The 21,589-nt window shown below is 35.9% G+C and overlaps 1 protein-coding gene across 2 annotated transcripts; it reads left to right on the top strand.

Moving 5' to 3' along the window:
* The first annotated feature begins 59 nt into the window (after positions 1-59).
* Positions 60-20,286, top strand: SerRS (Seryl-tRNA synthetase). 2 transcript variants are annotated; one of them, XM_071599213.1, is made up of 11 exons: positions 60-387; positions 563-633; positions 1,659-1,928; positions 6,263-6,508; positions 8,239-8,379; positions 9,123-9,278; positions 13,105-13,326; positions 14,396-14,585; positions 16,814-16,911; positions 17,010-17,139; positions 19,983-20,286. In XM_071599213.1, the coding sequence occupies exons 1-11, from the start codon at positions 252-254 to the stop codon at positions 20,093-20,095; spliced, it is 1,773 nt and encodes a 590-aa protein (XP_071455314.1). In that variant the 5' UTR covers positions 60-251; the 3' UTR covers positions 20,096-20,286. The 2 variants fall into 2 exon arrangements, with proteins under 2 accessions (XP_071455314.1, XP_071455316.1); XM_071599215.1 differs by lacking the exon at positions 1,659-1,928.
* Positions 20,287-21,589: the final 1,303 nt, after the last annotated feature.

Below are 21,589 nucleotides of genomic sequence, written 5' to 3'. Positions count from 1 at the left end.
AATTTTTCCGGACAAAACACTGTCGCTTAAGTGCTTGCCTAATGCTGACGATCGTTAATCGTGATTTGAGTGGAATGGACTGTTGACCACGTTTGTCACGTCAACTGTCGGGTTCAATGGGTCGTGGTTTGTCACAGCTTGCGTGAAGTTTTTTAACACGATACTTTGGTTTCAACGTTATTTCAGTAGGTTGTGTAGTCAGTCAATTTTGAAGTGCAGTTTTACAAAACCGGTGGCATTACCGGAGAGCAATGGTTTTGGATATCGAGCTCTTTCGCCCGGAGAAAGGAGGAGACCCAAACTACGTTCGGGAGAACCAGAAACAGCGATTCAAAGATGTAGGATTGGTTGAGAATGTCATAGAGAAAGACAATAAGTGGAGACAGCGTGAGTATTTAATGTATGTGTTGAATCTAAGCTTTCAGATTTAGATTGAGAAATCTATAGTAAAGGAGATGCTAGCAAGCCTTGTTAAATATTGCCAAATGTGTCTACACACCACGTATTATTCACATTAACCTATGATACTATTTGAGGTTACATTAATCATTTCTTGTTTTAGATCGACACAAAGCTGATGGTTGGAACAAGTTAAAGAACATATGCAGCAAAGAGATCGGAGAGAAAATGAAGGTAATTTCCCTTAGGCGGTGCAGGTTTTTTGATATTAATTAATTACATATTGTCTCTCGTAGTAATATTTTCGGCTGAATAATGTCTGTTAATATCCACTATATTTGCTGATAAATATACTCTTATTCGAATGACAAGAGCCTTTATGGCTATAGTAAAATAAGTGCTTAAATCCGTCGTAATTTGATCTAACCATTTGCCTTTTTCAGAGGGTAACAGATATCTTTCAAAAATAAAATGGGAGAAAACTTACTTAGGATAAATGTACTCAGTTAATTCTCTACGTCCCAAACCTTGCGCCAGCTCCAAAACTAGATTTTGTTATGAGACCTCTCCTAAGCATAGATGGTAGTTGATTCAAATCTGTTAGAGTGCAGATTATTATCCATAAGAGTAGTTTCTAAGATAGTAACACTACAACTCGCTTGAAGTTCTCCCCACAAAGCACCTTAAGTAGGAATGGGATACCACTGAAAATATCTGCTGCCTCTGGGATGCGAACCCTGGTCCTCTGGGTGAAAAGCCACCACACCACCCCAATCCCCCTGATCATTAATGGCAATTGAATATGGTTTGTCACCCCAACTCTTTTCCCTCTAATTCCAGAGATCATACCTCTGACTGTCAGTTATCGGTTTAAAAAAGTATCCAAGAAAATGGCTATTCTGTGTGAACATATTCATCAGATCGTTGATATTAATCTTGGGAAAAGAGTGGCTTTAGAGGTATATAGGAATTATGCATATAAGAGGAAAATTGTAAACATTACATTAATGAAATGTCTGGCCTAGGGGGCAGGATTTTTTGTATGAAAAACTTAGTTTGGTCCAGGACTAATTTTATGTATTCCAGTTAAAGTATAGAAGGCATGATTTCTAGTCCAAAGATTTAAATTGCTTGGAGTAATCACATGTTTTATGTTTTCCATGTGATTCAATATTCAAATGCATGATTATTTAGCAGTAATCCACCTGAGCTAATATTTCTCTTTTCATATAATCCTGAAAGAAATCATCTGATTTCAGGCTGAAAGGAAAGGAATGTCAAAACCAATTAAATCAAACATTTGTGTGGATTCAAGGGAATGGTGGTGTGCTGATGGAAAAACTAACTTAGCTGTATTGAATGACCATTTAGCTTGCCAGAGTTATATAGTGGGACATTCTCCCACACTAGAGGATGTTGAAGTGTTCAATTCTGTCCCAGAATCTCCACCAACTCTTTATCCTCATGTTTTAAGATGGTTCAGGCACATAAAAAGCTTTGGTGATGATATGTCTTCATTTCCAAGGCAGGTGAGAAACTGACCTTGTACATAACATCAGTATTTTTCCTCGGTTCATTTTTAGTTTTGTTTTTCGTTAGTTATTGCATTTAGTGTTCAATGGGTATTATTGTGTACTTTTTTAGTAAAAATTATTTTTTTATGCCTTAGTAGATTTAGTGCAATATTTTTTAATTTTAAAGATTAAACCAGTGCTATGTTAGTTTGGAGTATTTAGTTTTACTAATTATTTTATTTTCCTTGCTAAGCTTTGTAGATTTTCTAGTGAGATGCATGCTACTCAAGAATTAGTACCTTTGAATTGGATTTTTGAGAATGTCATGTTATTATATGTATGCAATATCAGTTTTATTATATGTATCACTTCCCGACTATTTTATTTCTTATTCTACAATTTGAGGTGGATGTCATATGTTCTTGTATGAAACTTTCACACGTCAAGGTGGATTAAATTCTTTAACTTTACCGAGTTTAAAGCAATGTGCTAGCCTACTATGAACTCTCATTTAATATCATTAAATGTTGATATAATTTACTTCACCTAGCAAAAGGTTTCATTATAAATTGCAATGGAATTGTGTACACCATGAAGAGTATCTTGAAATATCTATGGGCTATAAATTGCAGAGTTGTAGAAATATTGCAAAATCACTTAATCATTGTAAAATTCTGCATAGTAGACAATCAATAAATTGTGTACTGGCTAACTTGATGCACTTCAGATAATAATTTTTCAATTCAAAAATATTTTTGTTTAAAGAAATATATTTTAAAATTTTATCAGTCTTAAAATATGACTCAGATTTTTCAAACAAAATTCAAAAAAGAAATTTAATTTATATACGAGGGTGGGACCATAAGTTCTTAGAAAAAAGTAGAAAAAACAATTTTTTTGGGTAATTTTTTTTTATTTTTCAACATAATCTTCTTCAATTCTGTACATAGTCTTAAGCGTTTTTCCAATTTTTTTAAGCCGTCTAAAAAGTCGGATTTTGGAAGTTCCTCAAAATAGACATTTGTTTTAATAATAATAATTTTATTTCCCCAATTGACAAGTACATAGTATGGTACAGAATATCATACAATTATGTAATCGTATAGGGTACGTCAAGAAGTACAGTAATTGGATTAATAGCCAGAGAAAAGAAAAATAAAATAAAATTACACCTACACACGTAATTAAGAATTTACACAATATAAAATTCAGAATTACCCAGAATTGAAGTAGTCATTCACACTGTAAAAATATTTCTCATTTAAGTACATAAATAATTTATTTTTAAAAATAGAGAGTGATTTCTCATTTTTTAAACTAATGGGAAGCCTGTTGAATATTTTGATGCTCAGAGAACGATGTCCCTTGGACATCATCGTCATGCTAGCAGACACTGCACACAGATGATTTCTTGTCCTAGTCCCATAGGCGTGTATGCCATTATTTGATGGGAATAGAGGCATGTTCTTTTTTACAAAACTTGCCAAATTATAAATAAAAACACTAGGGACTGTTAAGATGCCAAGGCTTTGAACGAGAGGTCTGCAGTGGGCTCTATAAGGTTTATTGCACATGGACCTAAGCAATTTCTTTTGAATAATAAATATTTTATTTAACTTAGTTGATGACCCACTTCCCCAGATTATGATACCGTCTGATACAAGAGAATAAAATAGACCATAGTAGAGTGTTTTTGAAACATCCATACTAACAGTATGTTTCAGAATTGAAAGAAGATAGTGCACAGAATTTAATTTTTTACTTTGATTTGTGATGTGCAGGTCCCATTTCAGGTATTTATCAAAATATATTCCCAAAAATTTATTGTCCTTAATAATTTTACAGTCATTTGACATAGGCTGAGAAGTACTTTTATCAGAATGGCAGGTTTTTGCAGAGAATATCATGGCCTGAGTTTTTTTTCAATGAGAATAAGGTTATTCCTATAGCACCACGTGCCCATGTCTTGAATAATGGTTTTACCTAAAGTCATCAAATCTTCAAAGGATTTCTGATACGGCACAACGCTCACATCATCTGCAAATAAGACGCAGTTACCGAGAGGATTTACACGTAATATTTTGGGTAGGTCATTTATATAAATGAGAAATAAAATTGGACCCAACACTGACCCTTGAGGAACACCACTTGCAACACCTAATAGTGAAGAGAGGAAGGTATTCCCATTCTTCTGGACAGCTACCCTTTGTTGCCGATTATTGAGGTATGTTCCCAAACAGTGCTGTGCAGTGACTCTAATACCCATTTGGTCACATTTGAACAAGAGTTTATCATGCTCAACCATATCAAATGCTCTGGACAAGTCAAAGAATACACCCATTACTTTCTGCTTGGAGTTAATTTGTTTTATGATGGTGTCAACTGCATTGATAATTGCCTGCTCTCTTGACTTCCCTTTTCTGAATCCAAATTGTTTTGGGGATGGCAGGTTATTACCTTCAAGGAATTCTATTAGCCTTTTATTAAACACATACTCAAATATTTTTCCTAGCTGGGGGATTTAGATATGGGCCGATAATTTCCTACATTAACCATCGGTAGCTATTGAATTCGTTTGCCAGTTTAATTGGATCCGCTGGTTTATTTTTATCATTCCTAAATTGGTCTGGTAACTCCACTACATTACATCTAGAATTTGTTTAATAATATGCCATGCCATTTTTGTGTTATTGGTTGCATTTAAGATTAGTTTATCATTATATTCTTTCTTTGATTTCTTTACCATAATATGGTACAGCTTTTTTAAGTTAGAATATTCATGGTGCAGTATGTTATCTGCAGAGGATATTTATAATGTGATTTTATCCTTAATACCCTGGACAAATGCCTAATTTCTGGAGTGACCCAGTTTTTTTGAATGGGTTTAGGGTGCTTAAATGTTTGATCGATTACTTCCTCGTTAGACGTAAACCTTTGTTCACCAAGCCATTTCTTCAAGTCTGGAAATAAGAAATAGTATCGGGGGGCCAAATCTGGTGAATACGGTGGATGTTGTAATAATTGGAACTTTAATGCCATAATTTTGGCCATCGCGACTGTGCAGGTGTGCACCCATGCATGTTCTTGATGGAAGAAAATCTTTTTCTTTTTCAGAAGAGGACGCTTTTCCTTGATTTCTTTGCTTAGCCCTTCCTATAATGATGCATAATACTCTCCTGTTATCGTTGTTCACTTTTCAAGTAATCAATGCTGATGATTCTATGAGCTTCCCAAAAGACCGTGGCCATAACCTTACTGGCCGACTTGACCGTCTTTGCCTTCTTCGGAGCCCATTCGCCTTCAAAAATCCACTGTTTTGACTGTTGCTTTGTCTATGGGGTGTAGTGGTTTATCCATGTTTCATCAACAGTTATATATCAACGCAGAAACTCATCAGGATTGCAACAGAAAAGTGCCAAAACAACCTCAGAGTCGACCACACGATTGCGTTTATTCTCCACTGTGAGTAAACATGGCACCCATCTGACCGAGATTTTTTTCATGCCCAATTTTTCATGCAAAATTGAAGCTACTCTACCTAGTGATAACCTTGTCATCTTTTGTGGATGTGCGACCACGATTAAACTCATTCACCCAATTGTAAACAGTTGCAAGCCCAGCAGCAGATGTGCCATGAACTTCGTCCAACTCAGCTTTGATTTCTTTCGGCGTCAACCCTTTCAAATACAAGTGTTTAATCACTGCTTGAAACTCATTTTTATTCATTTTTATAGACAAATCAAAGTTGTTTACTTCAATCGATGACAGCAACGAAACTATATGACGGATACAGCTGAAACTTTAACAGCTGACTAGTTAAGAGTGTTATTTAATGGAAAAAATTTATTTTCGATGCTACAAGCACCATCTCTTGGATTTTCTAAGGACTTATTGTACCACCCTCGTATTTTATGAAGATTCATGATTTTGCCCCTGGTAAATATACTGATTTTGTTAGACTCAGCACATGTTGTGAAAACTTCAGCAATGCAAAAATAAATGTGTGTAAAGTCACAGAAAAGGTGTTTTACATATGATATAGATATTCCAATATATTGAAGTGCTTTGAAAAAAATGAACAATGCAATTCGGAAAATATTTCTTCCAAGGGTGGGAGGAAACAAGCATTGTTTGTTATCCTCAGAAGTTGAGTGATGCAATTTGTTGAGACCTAACATACCAATTATAATTTGAAGTCCATATTTGACCAAGGTATGATGCCTTGACATAATGTAAACCATTCTCCAGTGATATTTTGCCAAAAGAGAATCCTTTAAATTAGCAATATATATTTTTATGCATGAAATACATTGGCCACCTTTATATTCAATGGTATTTGCTTATTTCAGAAAAAACAGCATAGTCCAGGTGAAGATGATGCCCTCTCTGAGGATGTGGTGAACAACCTAGAATCCCTGAATGCTGAGAATTTGAAGAGTGTAACAGTTGCACAAATCAAGAAAATTCGTGTGCTTGTTGATGAAGAAATGGTGAAGAATGACAAGATCATGCAGCAGCTGGAGAGTGAACGGAATGCTGCCCTGAAGGAAATAGGAAATCATTTGCATAAGTCAGTTCCTATTAGTGATGATGAGGTAGGAAGTGATCTTTAACTCTTTTATTTTAAAGAAAATTCCTACATGTAGGTGAAAATATTGGATTTATGGAGTTAGATGGGTGTACTTACTAATTGTTGTAAGGGAGAACAATTTTGAAAATAATTTTCATCCTTCTAGTATTGCAAGTTATTGTACATATTGAAATTCCAATCATTATCGAATTATTAATATTTTAAACGTAATGGTTAGTTGCCAAATACTTTCATTGTTTACAAAAGTGTTAAAATAAATCCTTAATGTTTCGAAATTGCCTTGTATACAATTTGGCACATTCTGCACATTTTCCTCAGGAAATTCATTAAATTGGATTTAAAATGATCTAATGTGGCCATATGCTTTTTATACAGTCATTTGCTCATGGGCTAGGTGAATTCCTTAAATAGATTATTTACTTTCCTCGCTGAAAAACCAGGATATGAAGTTAACTGTCTATTGTTCTGATTTTAATTTTTCTACATAATCTCCCTTGACTTCAACACACTTGGTCCAGCATTTCTCCAGCATCAGTATTCCTCTCCAGAAGTGAGAGTCTGGAAGGCTGCAAAAATATTCATCTACAGCTCTCAACTTCTTCATTGGATCCGAACTGCTTCCCAGAAACAATTTTCTTCAAGTTTGAGAACAGATGGAAGTCTGAGGGCGCTTAATCAGGAGAATACGCGGATGGTTGAGCTAATCGTACCTCAAATCCCTTAGTTTTCCTATCACCAAAAGACTTTTGTGAGCAGGTGACAGCAGGTTTTTCTGGTGAAAGATGATTTTTTTTCTTCAAGCAAAGCCTCTTCTGGCAAATGTTGGCATCCATCTGGTTAAGAAGGTTGGAATAATATTTGCCCTAGCCAATCAATTAACAGGATCCCTTTTCTATCCCAAAACACCCTGGCCATGACCTTTCTAGCAGATGCGATTGACTTTGCTTTCTTTGGCGTTGAACCTTTGGTTTCCACCCTCTGCTTAGACCACTGTTTCATTTCTGGTGTGTAATGGTTGACCCATGTCTCATCCATGGTGGCAAATCGCCCCTCAAAATCAGTCCGTTCTTTCTTGAATTGGTTCAAAGATTGCTGCAAAAGTCATTTGCACATTTGCTTTTGATCAGAATTCTGTAATTGCAGCACCAACTTTGTGCAAAGCTTTTGCATCCCTAATTCTTTGTGCAAGATGTTTTGCATTCTTTCTTCCGATATCCCCACGGCCTTGGCTATATCACTCTCTTTCACTCGCCTATTGTCCAACAGGATATCGTGTGCAGGTTCAATGGTTTCTGGTGAGGGTGCGGTTTTTGGCCATCCTTCACATGTGTGATCTTATAGGATATGTGACTTCATTTGAATTCAGCTGCCCACTTTTTAACAATCGATATTGAAGGAGCAGAGTCCCCGTACACTTTGGTCTACTTCGGATGGATTCCAGTTGGGGTCAATCCATCCAAAATGAAGAATTATATGACCGCACGAAAGCCAAGTTTTTCCATTTTAACGAAAGATAAAGCCGCTTTTTGGATTTGGAAAGAATTACCGAATTTCACAGCTGTATAGGGCTTATTACTGGGTGAACTCTACCATCACCTACCAAACCGACCTTTGGGTTGATTATGGTGTTTATGGTTTTTTATGGTTTATGGTATATTTTCGAATAATGTAGTATTGTGAAATGTGCATGGTTGCATGCATAACTCATTATTGTCTTCCTGATTTTTGTTTCAGGATGAGAACAGAGTGGAAAGGACGTTTGGGGATTGCACTCTGAGGAAAAAGTATTCTCACGTCGATCTGATTCACATGATAGATGGCATGGATGCTGAGCGAGGTGCAAGTGTTTCTGGTGGAAGAGGTTATTATCTAATGGTAAGAGAATGCCAAGGGGATAGAGTACTTCTTTGGACATGTAGAAAAACTGTGAATGGGGGAAAAATGTGGCATGATGAAATCTAGCTAACAACCAGATGCAGTTGAAGCTTGATATATGTAATGCGAGCTCATGGTCCCTACTAATATTCTTGCTATATTGAATTCACGTTGTTACCAATGATGAATTAATAATCACCTATTTGCTAATTCTTATTGCTTGTTAGGGTACTATTTTCATCAATGTGGGCATTTTTCTCATAAGCATAAGGATATCAACTAGTAAACTAGTAATGGTATGAAATCTCAACAGTAGTGCAGTTGGCAAGAAAAAAAAGTCCCTTTGCATTTTTTGGGCACAGTTTTCATGTATGTGAAAGGAAAATAACCCATGAATGAGCAGTGTAGCGCTAAAAATATTGGCTGCATAATAGCAAGGGTCACAGTAGTCCAAACTGCAGTGAATAAGAGAAACCAATACATTCTTTCAAGGTTGAAGTTGTTAACTTAAGCTTCTAATTATCTTTTTATTTTAAAGGCCACTCTATTTTTATGTATCGGTCTAATGCCATGTTAATTTTCTAACAGTACAAATCACCAAAGCATCAAATCCATAATTGCCCAAATTATAAACTCGTATGTACTATCAGATGTAACCCCCTAATATTATCACAATTCGATAACGAAAGGCAACATAACTTCATGTTGGTGCATACTTTTCAATAACTGCTTATTTGTTTTAGGGGCCTGCGGTGTTTCTAGAACAAGCTCTTATTCAACTAGCACTAAGAATTCTGTATGGCAAGAAATACAAGCCGCTGTACACTCCATTTTTCATGAAGAAGGATGTTATGCAGGAAGTTGCTCAGCTCTCTCAGTTTGATGAGGAACTTTACAAGGTAAATATAATTTTATTCAAAACATTTTATTTCTAAGGGTATTATTTATGTTTTGAGTGACCTAAAGTGTACTGTCTTAAATGTCACCTGGTCCTGAGAACAGAGAATGAGGAAACCATTGAGAGTTCTAACACTGTGTCTCGTGCTGTGCCCACAATATTGCCGATCTGTATTTGTAATCCTCTGCAGCTGAATGTCGTGGCAGTTTCCTATTTGGAGTTTTTCTTTCCACCTCATCTACTACTAAATTCTAACCATAGATACATAAATTAGGGTGGTGTATTTTTCTGAATGTATAACCTTATAAGGAGAAATCTTTAGGTATGTGGGTTATTCAATAGAAAAACAGATTGTTTTGGTAGATTTTTTAAAATTTTGTAACGTCATCTCCTTTAGGCCTTATAATTTTTTCCAAGCCATTCTCCAACTTTTTTAAGTTATCCAAAAATTAGGAATTCTTAAGGTCCTGTGGGCATAGGCATCTGTGTTGGTGATGACTGCATCGTTGAACGTGAATCGTTTTCTGCCGAGCCATTTTTCCATTTTGACAATTAAAAAAATTCTCTAAGGACCAAATCAGGTGTGTTGGGTGGATGTTATAATTAGTCGAACTTTAATTCAATAATTTTTGCCATAGAAACTGCACAATTGTTCACCTGTGCATTGTCTTGGTGGGAGAGAATTTTTTCCTTTGCCAAATGTGGGTTTTTTTGTTCTTCACTTCTTCACTCAACCGGTTTGGTAGCCATCACCATGTTGTCCGATTGCACCACTTCTGCCTTCTCTGGAGCCAGATCTCCTTTAGAAACCCTTTGTCCTTTATACTGTTCCCTTGTCACTTTGGAGGTAGTCTAATTTCTGGAAAAGATGATATGTACGAGGTGTGTTCAAAAAGTAAGGTGACTTTTCAAATTTCGTGGGCAGCATATATATTTGATTTTCGATTATTTTGTCGTATTGAACCACATGCCCTTAACATTTTTTTATTGCTTCTACTATGTCACCTAATTTGTATGTTATTGACAGATACAAAGGTGTTTTGATAGATACAAAGGTGTTTTGACAGATACAAAGGTGTTTTGACAGATACAAAGGTGTTTTGGTGTGCTTGGCGATTTTCTGCTATAAAATAATGGCTCAAAGAATTTGCCAGAAGAACTATCGCATGATCATCGCTCAGGAGCTGTTGAATGACATCAATGATGATCCTGATTTGCTCAAAAGGAGCATAACTGGTGACGAATCATGGGTTTATGGATTTCAAAACCAAAGCCCAATTGTCCCAATGTACAACTTGAATATTGAAGAATAAATAAGTAAAAATAATAAATATTTTTTCATAAAAATATAGTCTCCTTACTTTTGGAGCCCACCTCTTATATTAATGATTATTGATTTGTTGCTAATGATTCATTGTATGTATATATACATATATATATATATATATATGTGTGTGTGTTCCAAAGATTTCAGGGCAATAAATAGCACTATAGCGCATAAGTGGCAAATTTTTAAAGACTTGTCTGCATAAAATAATCTTTTCTTTATTTCCTCCAGGATTGATTTGATTTAATTATCCTTCGCATCTGCAAAATGTTCCCATTTGTAATGAGTGGTTATTTCTCTTGTTTTCTGAAATAACAAGTATTTTTTTTTTCATGCCTGTCGTCCAGGTTGCATGGCTCTAGGTATACTATACGAGTGTATCATACTTTTCAAGACACAAAGAGAAACAACAATCTGAGGCATTGCTCTGAAGGATGAAATAAATTTAAATCCATGCATTCAAAGGTTTAAATTATTGTTAACAGAATTGTGTTCCTCCTCTTGCCTTTCCCAAGCAAGTCTTCTTGGATTCCAGTCACTGCTCTCCAGGTGCTTTCGGTCCTTTGCTATCCTCATATCCTTATGCTTTCCCTCATTAGCCTCCTTACTCTACTCTCGCCCCCCCAGCAAGTGCCAGAATGCTGGCAGCTACTTCTCAATTGTAGCTTCATCCACCCATGCCCGGGTCTAATGGATGGCACGGGCAGAAAGTTGTCTGATCTACAGCGGGTGGGAAAGGCAGGGCTTTAAAAACAGAGCCGACTCAAATTCCTGTGCTAGCCCCGGGAAGGTCACATCAATGCAAGTGTTCAGATATAAGGAGAATGAATTGAACAAATGCCTATAAAAGTTTGATACTTTTTTGGGGTTTCTTTTTCATGTGAATTGTGTCTTATTGGTGTAACTGTTTCATCGTTTCATCACCTCTAATGGGTATGTCGTCTGCTGCTGATGTTGACGTTTATAAGGTTGGGTGTCTCACGTGTTGTTTTAATGGTGTGCATTTATGTCCACTAAGACTTCCTAACGAATGAGGCAAGTCTTGTGATGGAGATAAAGGGCTTTGGAGTCAGCTGAAAAGTTTGAAATTATTCAAGCCTGAATAAGGAAGAGCTCAAACTGCAATTGACTGAGAATATGGTTTGTCATCATTGTCTCTGTTCAACATTTAAAGATCGAAGAATATATTCACTCTGCCTTAACACTGCACTTCTATCGTGAAGGATGCAGGCCATTATTTCTTCGCAAATGCAAGACTACATTGAGCATCAAGGTAATTGTGAAAAGTGATGCTTGTCACTTTCACAGTTTTAGATCTTTATGACTCAATAAATGACCATATGATGAATTGATTGGTAATGATTTTTCTGTACCTCTTTGCTTTACATCATTGTCATCAATTATTTGCTCTTTGCAAATGTTTCTTTTACCGACACAATTCTTCTCCTAAGGTCTCTAATACCACAATCATTTCCCTCCAAAATACTACCTTAATGAGTGCAGTCTTCCACCTGCTTCATTCCATTTCCTCATTCTTAGATGTTTAATTTAGAACTCCTACTTTTTGAGAATCTCATTACTTTCAGTTTGTTGTGACTTATCTCATTCCGTATTAAATACATTAACCCTGTTATGCATCCTACCATGACTGCGATTCATTGATGAGTGCGGTTAATGGTTGATCATTGGCCCTTTGTTGTTCCTGTCTTCATCTGCTCCCCACCAACATTAGCTTTTACCATGTCACCCTAAGTTTTCCTGTGAAAATAAGTGTTTGAATGTGGTGGTGGTATTGGACAATCTTCTTGTTCTCATGCATGTGACCGCCCAAGTTGATTCTCCTGTTGCCACCTTTAAAGAGCATGCAGGACTTGTCTCTTATATTCTGTTGTACTTTCATTTACTTTATCCTCGTAAAGACGCTTTACTAACCTCTTTTACTTGGTAAAAATATATTTAGAACTCTTATCTTCCAGTTTAAGTAATTTTAACTATATCACCAGTGTTGTTGCTATGCTTCAGGTTTTATTTGTTTACACTAGTAATCGTTCCTTTTATTCATCATGCTAATGATTATCTCCTTGTTCTTTAGCAGTTCATTATTCACAGCCATTTACATGCAGTTCCTGCAATTGCAAAAGTTGAAAGAAAGAAACTGATTTTGATAATGAAAGAAAGAATACTATGCTGTTGGTAATGATGAACACCAAGTATCTTTCAAAGAGGAATTGAAACGAGAGGATGTGTGGGTGGGACATGAATGTGAATTCATTATGGATAGGCGATGAGGTCGGCTAGTGATGCGAGGAGAGGGAGTGGTTTGGATTGTCAGCTTAAGATATGGACCTATATATCCAGAGTTGAATGAAAAAATGAGAAGTGGATGTAATTATGGTTTTCCGACAATGTATGGGACTTGTTGATGCACTGTAGGTGTGGGTGTGTGAGCTTTTTCACCTCAAAGTAAACCCTAATGAAATAATTAATTTACTGATTCTAGGTTGTGGGTAAGGAAGCTGGTAAAGAGGACACCAATGAAACAGAGGAGAAATATCTGATCGCAACATCAGAGCAACCTATTGCAGCATTCCATCGTGGTGAGTGGATTCCAGAAGCAAGTTTGCCTATTCGGTATGCTGGGATCTCGACATGCTTTCGACAGGAAGTGGGCTCCCATGGCAGGGATACTCGTGGAATTTTCAGAGTTCACCAGTTTGAAAAGGTATGGCAGCATCATGAGATGGATAACCCATTGGTTGAGAATGTATTGCCATTTGGATTTGAATGGAAATGGCATTTCATTAAGTGCTTGTAACTAAATTTAACATTTTAATTCATTTTCTTATTAAAAATCCGAACTTGCTACTAAAAATTCTGATTCTTGGTACAATTATGATGTTTTTTGTGAAATATTGTGTTGTTTACTTATGAAAAAATGTTTACAGCTATTTTTGTGGTTATAAAAAAACTGTTATTAATTTTCCATCTGCAAAGAGGCTAATCATATTAGTAATATACATTTATTTGGGTCTTTACCAACTCAGTGAATCAGGAAAAACCTGGAAAACTCAGGAAATTTGGCAGTTACTTGGGAAAAATTAGTGTTTGATACGTTTAATGTAGGAAAATTCTGAGGCTGTCATTTAAAAATGCATTTAAGGGATATTACTAATTTGTTCGGACATATCTTTGTCCTACTTAACAAAACTTTCTCTACTTGATCCTTTATTGGGAAACAATGCATTAAAATTGCACAAATAGTGGAGGTGATGTATGCTTCATTTTGTTCCACAGCCTACCAATTATCAATAAGTGACGTGACTTTCTGTGAGTTATTTACAGGCTTCTTGTTGATCAATAATAATGATAAATTTGAAATCAAAGTTTCTTCCTCTTCAAAGGGTACGAGTAACTGTGAAAACTTAAAGAGAGTCGATAGCATTTGCTTAAAATCCCATGATACCCTCCGACTATAGAGACAGTTGTTTCTGAATATTATTCGTGATTGGTTATTAACTTCCTCGGAGGATGCTCAGGTATTTTTCACTGCATTTGCTTGCAACTAACCACAAATACATGCATCTTAAATTTTTGTTGTGCTGGTTTATCGTGACTGTTAAAGTAAACTGGCATCTTCATGAACAGTGGCTACTTACTTAAAGTGAATGTACAGTAATCAAGGAATGTGTAACTCTGGAATTGGCTGTATTGTATACATATTTTGGTTTTATTTAAGAATGCATCTTCAAGTTCCTATTGATGGATATGGTCTCATTTCTTCCCCTGTGCAGGTGGAGCAGTTCTGCCTAACCTCTCCACTTGAGGACAAATCCTGGGAAATGATGGATGAAATGATAGGGAATGCTGAGGATTTCTATCAGCAGCTAGGTATCCCCTATCGGATTGTGAACATAGTGTCTGGGGCACTTAACAATGCAGCATCAAAGAAGCTCGATCTAGAGGCTTGGTTCCCTGGCTCAGGTAATTGTGAATGCTCTTGAATGGCGCCCTTGAATCCGTGTTGGTGCATAAGCTGCGCTAATTTTTTGTGAGTTGAAGTGTCCTAGATTTTCATTGATTGTATAAAATTGCCTTGGAACGTAAGCCACATGCTCTGCAAAAGCAATTCTGGCCAATTCAAATGCATATGTAGCTTAGTATAAATGTATGTATCAGTTTTGGGCATGGTGGACTAATGTATGTATACATGTACATGCAATCTTGTACACTTTCTCACTAAGCAGTCTGTGAATTTTTCTTACTCTGCTAGGAAATGAGATAATATTCAGTGAGATTAAATAGTAAGATTAGGAATATATATATATCCCTTCATCCTCTGTAACGGTTTTTTCCCACATCCTCAATGGTTATTTGTTGTAGGTTGCCTTTCACTTCTCCCTCCCCCATCTACGTTCGCTTAACGGTTGTGTTAAGCTTCCCTTTCACTTTTTTCCCTTTTTGCAACGGTCATTTCCGTGACCGTGTAATTCTCCCTCCCCCTCACTACATAACCTATTGTTTCAAACTCCTCTACCATCAGCCTCGTCCATTGGCTTTTGTCTTTTTCACCACCCCCCCCTCCCCCACACATGTAACACTATATATTCTTCGGATTGCCCTTACTCTTTCTCACTTCGACTTGTGTTGTAGTGACGATTACCCTTCAGTACGCTGAAGAGGGCTACTTTGTGGCCGAAATACGCGTATTCGTATTCACCTTTCTTATCCTCTCCTTTTTTACCTTTTACCCCTTTTACCTACCTCATTATCCTTTTTTACCTTTTGCCCCTTCTTGACTTGTGGCGCTAGCCAACTAATTTCATTTTTACTTTGTTTAGAAAGGTAAACTGTTTACGGCTATTGGAGTTTCACATTTATTATATAGTAAGATTAGGATCTATATTTCTGTATTATTAACAGTTATTTCTCATTCCTAAACATTTTCTTCTATTATTTTTTTATTTACCATTCAAAATCTTATATCATGTATGTTTGATGTTCTGGTACATTTTATTGCTAATTTTACAGAGCCAATCATCCTCATGACTGAGATCAAACATCTTCTTTGATTCTTTGAAAACATCTATTTTGATTTCCCTGATTGCTAATATGAAGTGCGATGTTTGTAATTTGCTCGCAGAGGCTCTAGTTCTTGAATGCCGCAATAGAGAATACATTGTCTTGATACAGGTCATGCTGAGTTAGGAGGGGTAACCCATTTCCATGAATGGAAAGGCCCCTTGGAAAGGAAAGGAAGTTCGAAATCTGGGTGTTTACCAAAAAATCTTTCATTCTATATGTTCAGTTGTAAAGCCTTCCTGTTGTTGTCAAGTTTTGCAGTCTGGCATTAAAAACACATGCTTCAAATTCCTGGAAGCATTACCTAGAAAACTGAGGGAATTGGAAAATTTGTTGTAATTTAAATCAAAATTTCATCTGTTCCTTTGCAAACATAAATTCTATTTTGTGAATGAATTCATGTCTCTCTCAGTTGATAAATAATTTTATTCTATGTATGCTGTTACTTCTCCTGTTCACTGTTTTCTTGTTTATTTGTGACTATCATTTGTAATCAAACTCCAACTGTATTTCTGTCTGTGTTTGTCTGAAATATTTGTAAGTAATGTGGCGTGTTCCATATATGTCCCAAACTTGTCTTTTAGGAACCATTAAAAATCAATCAATCAATTCAGTGTTCATACATAGATAAAGCAAATATGGATGCCATTTCACTTATACCCATTGTACGAAAAGAATTTTTCTTATTTGTAAAAAATGTAATTTTTCATCAAGATGCCTTTTAGTAGTGAAAATATCCATTGTGCTCAAAAATCATTTTTTCTGATTTGGATCCATCTCAAGTATTTAGAATTGATGCTTTTCCATTGCAAAGTCGGATGCTACGTGTGGATATATTTATGCTATTTATGCAACAATCGATGAATTTTTTTAAAATGTCAAATTATTCACTCTAGCATATAATTTCAAAATATCATTGCTGTAATTATTTCAATTTGAAAAAATAATTGGAAGTGATTCAGAAAGCTGCAGTAATAGTTAATTGTAGTAAAAATCGTATTTAATTTCCAGTTTAGGATAGAGTTGTATGTATTAAAAAATTATGTAGTCAATGTTGTGATTTTTTGTCAAAAAAGGTGTGTCACTCTAAGAGAATCATTTTAATAGCATCATATTGGTATTTATTCCAGGTGCTTTTAGAGAGCTTGTGTCTTGTAGCAACTGTCTGGATTATCAAGCTAGAAGGCTCTTAGTTAGATATGGGCAGACGAAGAAAATGGGTGCTCAGGTAAATTATAGCTATAAATGCTCAGTTTTATGTTGCTCTTTACAAATTAATGTGTATATAAGTATTATTTATCGGGATTATATATTTTCTTCTTACAGACTTCATATGTTCATATGCTGAATGCCACAATGTGTGCTACCACCAGGGTTATATGTGCAATTCTTGAAGTACACCAAACTGAAACAGGAATACTTGTGCCTGAGTTGTTGAGACCATTCATGCCTCCTGGTAAGATAATAGCATTACTAAGTTTCTATGCAGTAGTGTGCGAATTATCTGCAGTAATTGAGTTTAACGAGGGATGATAAAATTTTGACTTTCAAGTACTTTTTCTCTCTTGGTAATATACGAGGGCGATTTGAAAAGACGATCAATCACTTTTTGCATCCTTGTGAGCAGCTATTTAATACCAGCGTCGTACCTTTCTACGACTCCATCATGAAGCCAACTGACGACTGCTTCTCCATTATAAATTCATTGCCATTTAGTGGAAGTGTATGGACATCAAAAACGTGCGGAAGTGGTGCAAGGAGTTTTTTGATGGCCGGGAAAATGTCCAAGATGAGCAGCGGTCGGGGTGGCCGATTTTGCCGGAATCAACTGCCCCAATTGACGAGATGGTGCGCAATAACCGGAGAATTACCCGTCATGAGATAAAGGAAGGCCTTAATGAAGAGAGTGGCCACTTCTCTGTGCAGAGTATTGTGTCGGTAGTCCTCAGTTACAACAAGGTGTCTCACTAAAGGAGTGTGTTTGCATCATGACAATGCACGTCCACATGTGTAACATCAAACGGCCACCCTACTCAATGAATTCGGCTGGGATATGATCGACCACCCTCCTTACAGCCCGGACGTTGCCCCCAGTTACTACCACTTTTTTCCCGCTCTCAGAAAACACCTTGAAGGACAGAAATTCAAGTCAGACGAGGAAGTGCAAGAAGCAGTCGTCAGTTGGCTTCGTGATGCAGTGGGAGAAAGGTACGACGCCAGTATGAAAAAGATGGTTACAAGGATGCAAAAAGTGATTGATCAAAAGGCGACTATGTAGAAAAATAGCTAAATGCTCAACCTATCCTACGATGTACACAAAGTTGAGAATAATTAGATTTTTTATGAAAAAAAATAGGAGACCTTACTTTTCGAATCGCCCTCATATTTGGTCAAGGCTCTTTGGTAATTGAATTATTCCAGGTCAAGCATTGAATCAAAAACATTTGCTACTAACCAAGAATATGCTTCATTAATTAAAAAAATATGGTTAAAGGCAAAAAGTGTAAAGACTAGGATTCACTGTCATGTTATTATAGCTGCCAATGCCCGCACAATCCATTGAATTACTAAAATTAACACCTGGAGTACTGATCCCGAAGGCGATGCCAATAAGTGCAGAAATGTGTGGAGAACAAATGGAAAATCCTTTGTTTACATTTGGTACACTTGTTTCAGACAAAGTAATTGAGGATTGTTTATTCTTGCATCTAGGGCAAATAGTTATATTATTGGGTGTTGCTTTTTTGAAAAATAGTAATGATCTTTGGAGAATAGCTTAATTTCAGAGATTAAAAAAAATATTGCCTAAGGAAGTTGTTAGATAAGAAATTTCCTTTCCAATGGTGCCAATGTTTTTGCTGTCACGAAAAGTACATGAGAAAGTCATTTCTGTCTAATGAATAAAGATTAATTTTTAAGTCAACAATGAAGGGTTTTACTTTTAAAATTATGAGTGGCAGAAATGATAGTCTTTTGATGCTATCTGTCAGTACCTGCTATTGATCTCCTGAGGCAGGTAATAATCAGTGGAGAACAGAATCTTCTGGTTTCCATGGACAGCGGCATACAGGCCATTGAAAAGGCTATTTCTGGGGGCCTGGTAGTCCCTGCCATTGATCCTCCCCTGCAAAACGCTGTCACTTCCCAGAGGACTTACAAATTCAAAGAAACTTTAGCAAAATGTTGCAACAGAGTAGCTTTAGCAGTCTCATCTGCTGATGTGCAGACAGATGTGAGAATTTCCCTGCACTAAAATCTTCCCTCTTGGCCATGATTTGAACAAAGATCCCCATAAGTGTGTGACTGAGAGTGTAAGAGGATGCCTCAGTGGCATAACTGACCAAAGCACTTGGTCAGAAATTGAGGGATCTGGATTAGAATCACAGTCGAGGGAAACTCTCACATTTGTGTGCTCATCTCACTCAATGCTGTAATATTTTCTTGCTTCTATGAAGTTTTTGAGACTAAACATATATGCACTTAAATGTTGATCTTGAAATCTTGTACTCTGGCAGAAAATGCACAACTACTATTACTTTGTGAAATGTGTGTGTCGTACTTAATCAGGAGATCTTGTTTTTTTTTTTTTTTTAAGATCTTAGATATTAAAGGTATTAGAGGATTTGTGTGTGTAATCACCATAAATGGAGGTCATCTGGTCTAGCTGGATGATTTTTACGAAGTGATATGAGCTTGCATTTGATGACAAATCTAGGTCACCAACCTCAGTCACTGTCAAATATTTGGTGTAGATCTATGCTTTTGCTCTCTAAAAAATGATTATGTAATTGCTATTCAGCTAATGTTTTTCAACTACCTTGTACAGCAAATTCGCCACTGACTTAACTTCTTTTAATGCTCTTTCTGAGGAAAGCTGGAATAAGATCATTGGTTAAAATTTAGTTGGGTTTTACTGTCATGGAGCAATGTTTCAGAAGTTTCATCCATGGTTCAATTGTACTCCTATAAGTGACATGAGTGAATTATTTGAGTGTGAAGGAAAATTTTCCTATTGGATTTAATGTCATTAGCTGCTAACATTGCAGTGAGGGGGGGGGGGGTAATGGGAACAGTTACGAGGGAAGGAATGTCTCTTGCTGGCACCAATAGATAATCCAGCCATTGGATTACTAGACTTTGGTTAATTGGCACTCTATTGTACATGGCATTTTTCACTTTTATCTTCATCTCAATGGTTACAAGGGTGCTTATTTTTTCTAAAGTAGTTAAATATTTTTTTTCATTTTTATGGATTTAATATACAATAATAGTGTTTGATTAAACTTTTTTTATCTTTAGGTTATGAAAATGAGATCCCATTTGTGAAACCTGCTCCCATTGATGAAATGGAAACCAAGAAGCAGAAGAAACAGAAAGAAGGAATGAAAAAGGATGAAGGCAGAGAACAGTAGGCAACTAATGTTGAAATATTCCACGAGTTCCTGTGGAACAATTCTTGCTAATTGGACATGTCATCAAGAATTGTACAATTCTGTGATATTGATATGTTCATTGACATTTTAAAAAAGGCCTTGATGGGTTTATTTAAAGTTTCTATTTAAAACAATTTTTTAAGAAGTTAATAAACACGACACCATGATAATTGTGAGATTTTATTGACCTCAACCATTTAATCACATTATAAGATACCATGTTTTTGCAGTACTTCGAAGGGAATAGACTTACCATGTCTGGAGTCAGCATTAAGGAAAGAAAGTTTTTATTGTTCTATTAGGCATGCCTACAAAATCTATCTTAATATAATAATGATAAAATGTCTTTATTGGGGCAAGATTGAGACCAGATATGCCCTTTTTTCACCTACCCCGTCTTCATTTACATGCATTAATAAATCAACTATGAAAACAAAGAGTGTAGGTAATTTTTACAGGTATTATATGAAAATAAGAATTAGAATAGAAAAATATCAATGAATATATTAAATAAATGCTACATGGGGGAAAAATAAAATTAAAATTGGGCAGTGTGTAAATGATATGTACATTTGTGGGAAAAGCAAAAGGATTTTGAACTGATATCCTTAGCGGAAAAACCCACTGAAGGCGGAAATATATGGACTAGGCAATGGAGTATTTAGTGACCAAGAAGGGTAACTGTATTGAGGACTGTATTTTGATAATAATGTTAATGTGTCATGTTTTTTTTATGGATAGGGATAGTTTTTGATATATTGAGAGTATCCGGTCGAGTGCTTTAGCCACTTAAGCTACCGAGGCGTCCTCTTAAACTCTGAAATTTTGGGGCTTTTAAGGAACAAGATGTTGTGACGAAAGAGAGCTTTAAAGAAAATACCTTATTGGAAATTATAGAATAGTTCAGCAAGAGAATCTGCAAGATGCCTAGTCTTTGCAGTGGATAATTCATTATTGTCATTGCAATTAGACAATTAATTCTTTTATATTAATTCTGATAGGATAGGCTGTAACCCTTCCCAAGTTGAAGGTAGATATAATGACAAAGAAATGATTTTCCTTGTGAGTGGTAACTCCTAATGAGTGATCCATACTTAAATGAGACCACTGATTGATTAATATAATACTTGTCGAGTTCATCAAAAGTAAATGACAGTTTAGAACTGGAACTACTGGATTCAGCCTCTCTGTCAATTACCATATTTTCCCATTGATAACGCGCATCCAAAACTTTGTAGTTATTATGAATTTGTATGGATACGGCGCACCGAGAGTATCATAGTGATCATGAATGTGTATAGATGCCATGCATCTGTTTATATGCATGCACATTAATATTACTCACACACATCAAAATTATATATATTGTGTAAAAATACGTCTATAGGCATATTAATAGATGGTAACAACAAATGAAAACATGAAATCATAATTGCCTGTGGCTGTTTCTACAGTAAGTATACATAAGATTAG

The sequence above is a fragment of the Hetaerina americana genome, unplaced genomic scaffold (genome assembly GCF_022747635.1).
Source record: "Hetaerina americana unplaced genomic scaffold, ioHetAmer1.1.p SCAF_11, whole genome shotgun sequence".
Classification (NCBI taxonomy): Eukaryota; Metazoa; Arthropoda; class Insecta; order Odonata; family Calopterygidae; genus Hetaerina; species Hetaerina americana.
The sequence above is the reverse complement of the archived record's forward strand: the minus strand, read 5'-3'. Positions and strand labels throughout refer to the sequence as shown.

Excerpts from the sequence above, each read along its gene's own strand:
- SerRS (XM_071599213.1), top strand. The coding sequence starts at position 252 with ATGGTTTTGGATATCGAGCTCTTTCGCCCGGAGAAAGGAGGAGACCCA. Across the intron at positions 9,279-13,104 it reads TTGATGAGGAACTTTACAAG|GTTGTGGGTAAGGAAGCTGG; the intron begins GTAAATATAATT and ends TACTGATTCTAG. Across the intron at positions 13,327-14,395 it reads GAGTTCACCAGTTTGAAAAG|GTGGAGCAGTTCTGCCTAAC; the intron begins GTATGGCAGCAT and ends TCCCCTGTGCAG.